Genomic DNA, 4,100 nt, shown 5'->3' with positions numbered 1-4,100 from the left:
CACTCGCGGCCAACCGAGAGTGTGGCGTTGTCCATGTAGCTAAGGTCGAGCTTCACTCTTAGATGGCTCCAACCATTGCTCTGCTGCTGGGGGTGACCCTGTGTCGTCCAGTTTACTGATTGATATTGTGATGTATAGTTATAGAATCTTGTTATAGGTGGTTGTGGAGTTGAATTATTGTTGTTGTTGTTGCTATATATACTGCTTTCATTCAAATAATCGTACAATGATGATGTTGCGCTACATGTTGTTTGTGGTTGTGGAGTTGGACCTGTTGTTGTGGATCCTGTTGTGGACGTGGATGTGGATGATGACGATGTGGATGTGGATGTGGATGTGGATGATGTGGGCGATGAAGATGAAGTGGTGGATGTTGTGGATGTTGGAGTTCCAGTCGTTGATGTTGATGTTATATTCGTTGTTGGTGAAGTAGATGTTGTTGATGTTGATGTTGATGTAGAAGATGATGTGGAAGATGATGTGGAAGATGTGGATGATGTTATATTTGTTGTTGGTGTAGTGGATGTTGTTGATGTTGTTGATGTAGTTGATGTAGTTGATGTAGTTGGTCTGGTTGGCGGTGATGATGATGAGTTTGATGTTGACGTTGTATTATCCACAATCAACTCTGATCGATATCTTGCATCGTTTATATTATATATTTGTCTTTTGGAAGGATGTACATTTGTTCTCATCATACCGCCATCTTGGCCAGCTGGTGAAACACCTCCACTACCACTTCCACTAACGCCACCATCACTGTTACTGCCACTGCCACCGCTATCACTTTTACTATTACTATTACTATTGCTGCCAGCAGTTTCGATGGCTTGAATAATATCACTTAGGAATGGCGATGCCATCTCCACATGACGACAACGTGAAGCCATCATCCTATCAATACGCTTAATCTGGTCTGGTGTGTCTGGTTTGTATTTCTCTCCAAGTCTCGCAAGTAATCTCTGATGTCCAAGTCCAATCAAATATCGTACATTGTCGCGAGGTAGTGTGTTTGTTGTTGATGATGATTGTGCAGCATCATGTTCATCATTGGCTATTGCATTTGTAATTGTAATTGGCAATAGAAGTAAAGTAATAATTATAATAAATACAAAATAATAATATATATGTTGTTGTTGTTGTTGTTGTGGACTTTGTCCATCATATATTGACCGTCGTCTCCAGCTCATTGTGATATATATATTAATATATAATTAACAAATCGTTTGTTAGAACTGACAAAGCATCATCATTATATATGTATGTTTGACTATTGCTGTTTGTTGATGTTGTTGTTGCTGTTGTTGATGCTGTTGTTGATGTTCTTGATACAATAGAGAGATAAGTAATAATGAATGAATAAATGGTAATCTATGTGTTTGGTCATGTTAGTCAATAGTTGTGAGCTCATTAATGCAAGGTGGTTCAGTTTGTACAACACTGTTGTTGTTGTTTGACTTGGACAGGTGTGATTGGTGAAAGGTGGTCTTGTTCCCCCTTTTTTGAACAATGCATCCAAGGAGGATGCCGACAACACTAGAATCGTGTAGACCTACCCCCACAACCACAAAACATTACTTCGCAATTCGAGCATCGAAGGGGTCTGTAGTCCTGTTCAAGGTCACCTGCAGGATGACCATCAATCAATCAATCAAACTTCACGTTTAGATGACGGAATGAATCGATCTGTGGGCATCATGCCTAGACCTTTATTATGATCAAAGGTTAAGAGTGTGGAAGTATACATTGTTGTTATAAATACAGTTTACCAAACATACTGCTTGATGGTTATCCACTCGTCTACATTGGACTGTTGTCCGTTTGGTCTCATCATTCCTAGTGTATGATTTGAAATTTACAATGTATGTGTTGACATTGGGCATTGCTGTGAGGACTGATACCATGAAGTTTTCCATGCGATTCGTTACACCACTTTGTTTAAACTTTGGTAAAAAGCAGTTGATTGACAATGTATCGATGTGTGAAGATAGATGTTTCAACTTGGCGCCAAGGTTGACACTTGTTTCATCATGCACTGACAGGTACTCCAGTCTTCTCGGTACATATTGTAGTTGTTTAAATTTTACAAGATGGAGATGTGTAATACCTGGAGGCAACACAGTATTGCTAATCTTATGTTTGTACATGCCACCAAATGTCAGTATCTTTAGGTTTGGTGGCAGTACACCCTCTAACAGAGGAGACTCATGACCATAGTCTAGGCTCAATGAGGTGATTGACTCTGGAAGCACACCGGGCAAGATTGGTTTGTATTTGAGATTCCTAATCGTGGCTGGGTAATAAATAGCAAGTGATCGAAGCGATGGAGGCAATGGACTGTGGTCTTTGTTGAATTCGATGATGTTGGTGTTGCAATTCCAAGGCATGCTCAGTGATGTAAGCTCGGGAGGGAACTTGATTGATTGAGGCCTGTATATTACCAATTGACCCAGATTCAGCGTCCTTATAGAGTCTTGCAATTGACCAGGTTGATCCAAATCACGATTGAAATATGATCCAAACGTCACAGAGGTTAGGCTACCTGAAGATGGAAACGTTCCAACTGGGATGCGAATGTCGTAAAAATCACCAAACACTATCCTAGTCAGAGAGTCTGGTAGTGATCCGGGAGCGAGAGGTTGTTTGAATTGAGAGTACTTCTCCCAAGTCAGTACATTTAGAGATGCTGGCAATGCACCTGGTAGGATGGGATGATTGAAACTATGTCCGAGCTCCAATGATGTCAGTGAATCTTGCAACAAGCCAACCTCCAATGGTTGGTTGAAATAGTATCCAAAACACAATGATGTGAGTGTTGGTGGAAGGATGCCAGGCGTGATTGGAGGATTGGAGAGCTGTGACAATGTCAATGTTTGAAGTGATGATGGGAGATCTCCAGGCATGATGATCTGATCAAACTTTGAACCAAAGTGAAGTGTGGCGATTGACGATGGAAGTATGTTGTTGTTGATTCTTTGATTGAAACTGGCACCAAGGTGGAGGTAGGTGAGCGTGTTGGGAAGGCCACCAACACTGATTGATTGGTCGAATGAGTGACTGAATGACAATGATGTGAGAGAAGATGGGAGTGAACCTGGTGTGAGAGTATCAATGTTGTTGTTATTGTTGTAGTTGCTCAAGATGGAACCATTGACTATGAGATTTGGTGTTATCTGACACATTAGGGTAAAGAACCGTTTTGAAGTAAGTCCAAGATAAAGTACATCCATCTTTCTATCTATGATGTATTTGAATATATCTTTGATTACAAGAGTTGAGAGTGAGTCCATCTTGGTAGCCTCTTTTCTTACAGGTATAATTATTAACTTGTATTTATTGGTATGTTTGTTTTTGGTTTAACCTGCTCACCTTCATCAATCAATCCTACATCTTTGTTTGATTGTTTGTTTGTTAATGAATCACTCAAGTGAGATATTATCTGAAAATACCTTAAATGCAGATCTTGTATTTTTATCTGTATAACAGACCTTTATCCCAAAGCCTGCATTCAGAAGTCTAGTCCTACCAGAGAATGGACGCTGTTTGCGGGCAACGCTGGCGTCAACTTCACCAAGCAGGGCATCTACTCCAAGTTCAAGACTCTCATCAGCTCCCTCCGCGGCAGACTCTCGCTCTTCAAGTCTGAAAGCACCACACTGCGGTCCGCATCGCCCAGGACAAGGTTGCAGCTCTCAAGTCTTACGCCCTCCCCCCTCTGATGTACCACTTCTATCTGGACTGGCGCTGCAGTGTCGTCGGCAAACTGGAGAAGCTTGACCTTCTTGCGGACGGTCGAGACTTTCTTGCCGTCGACTAATGTGTCGAGGGGCGGTGACACCGGCAGGCCCACGATGGATGGGTCGGCGTTGATTGCTGCTGCCAGTGCCTCGATGACCAGGACAAAGAGCGTCGGGGAGAGAGGGTCACCTTGCTTGGTGCCTCTGTCCAGGGGCAGGGCATCAGTGAGGATGCCGTTGACGCTGACTCTGGCCACGGATCCCCGCAGCAGGGCCATGACGAGCCCGACCATCAATGGTGGGATGCCGACGTGGCGGAGGGTGCGCTCGATGCTGTCATGTGATATGGAGTCGAACGCCTTC

General features: G+C 42.9%; 3 protein-coding genes across 3 annotated transcripts; all 3 read right to left on the bottom strand.

Moving 5' to 3' along the window:
• Positions 1-3: 3 nt before the first annotated feature.
• SAMD00019534_103680 (hypothetical protein) lies at positions 4-863 on the bottom strand (the record flags this gene model as incomplete). Its single annotated transcript, XM_012894206.1, has 3 exons — positions 4-115; positions 203-628; positions 701-863. Coding segments are annotated over 3 exons (701 nt in total), but the record flags the coding sequence as incomplete, so codon positions are not given.
• Positions 864-2,273: 1,410 nt separating this feature from the next.
• Positions 2,274-3,290, bottom strand: SAMD00019534_103670 (hypothetical protein; the record flags this gene model as incomplete). The annotated part of the gene is made up of 1 exon (XM_012894205.1): positions 2,274-3,290. A coding segment is annotated over one exon (1,017 nt), but the record flags the coding sequence as incomplete, so codon positions are not given.
• A 293-nt stretch (positions 3,291-3,583) lies between these two features.
• SAMD00019534_103660 (hypothetical protein) lies at positions 3,584-4,030 on the bottom strand (the record flags this gene model as incomplete). Its single annotated transcript, XM_012894204.1, has 1 exon — positions 3,584-4,030. The coding sequence occupies one exon, from the start codon at positions 4,028-4,030 to the stop codon at positions 3,584-3,586; it is 447 nt and encodes a 148-aa protein (XP_012749658.1).
• Positions 4,031-4,100: the final 70 nt, after the last annotated feature.

This window comes from Acytostelium subglobosum (genome assembly GCF_000787575.1).
Source record: "Acytostelium subglobosum LB1 DNA, scaffold: scaffold27, whole genome shotgun sequence".
Classification (NCBI taxonomy): Eukaryota; Evosea; class Eumycetozoa; order Acytosteliales; family Acytosteliaceae; genus Acytostelium; species Acytostelium subglobosum.
The sequence above is the reverse complement of the archived record's forward strand: the minus strand, read 5'-3'. Positions and strand labels throughout refer to the sequence as shown.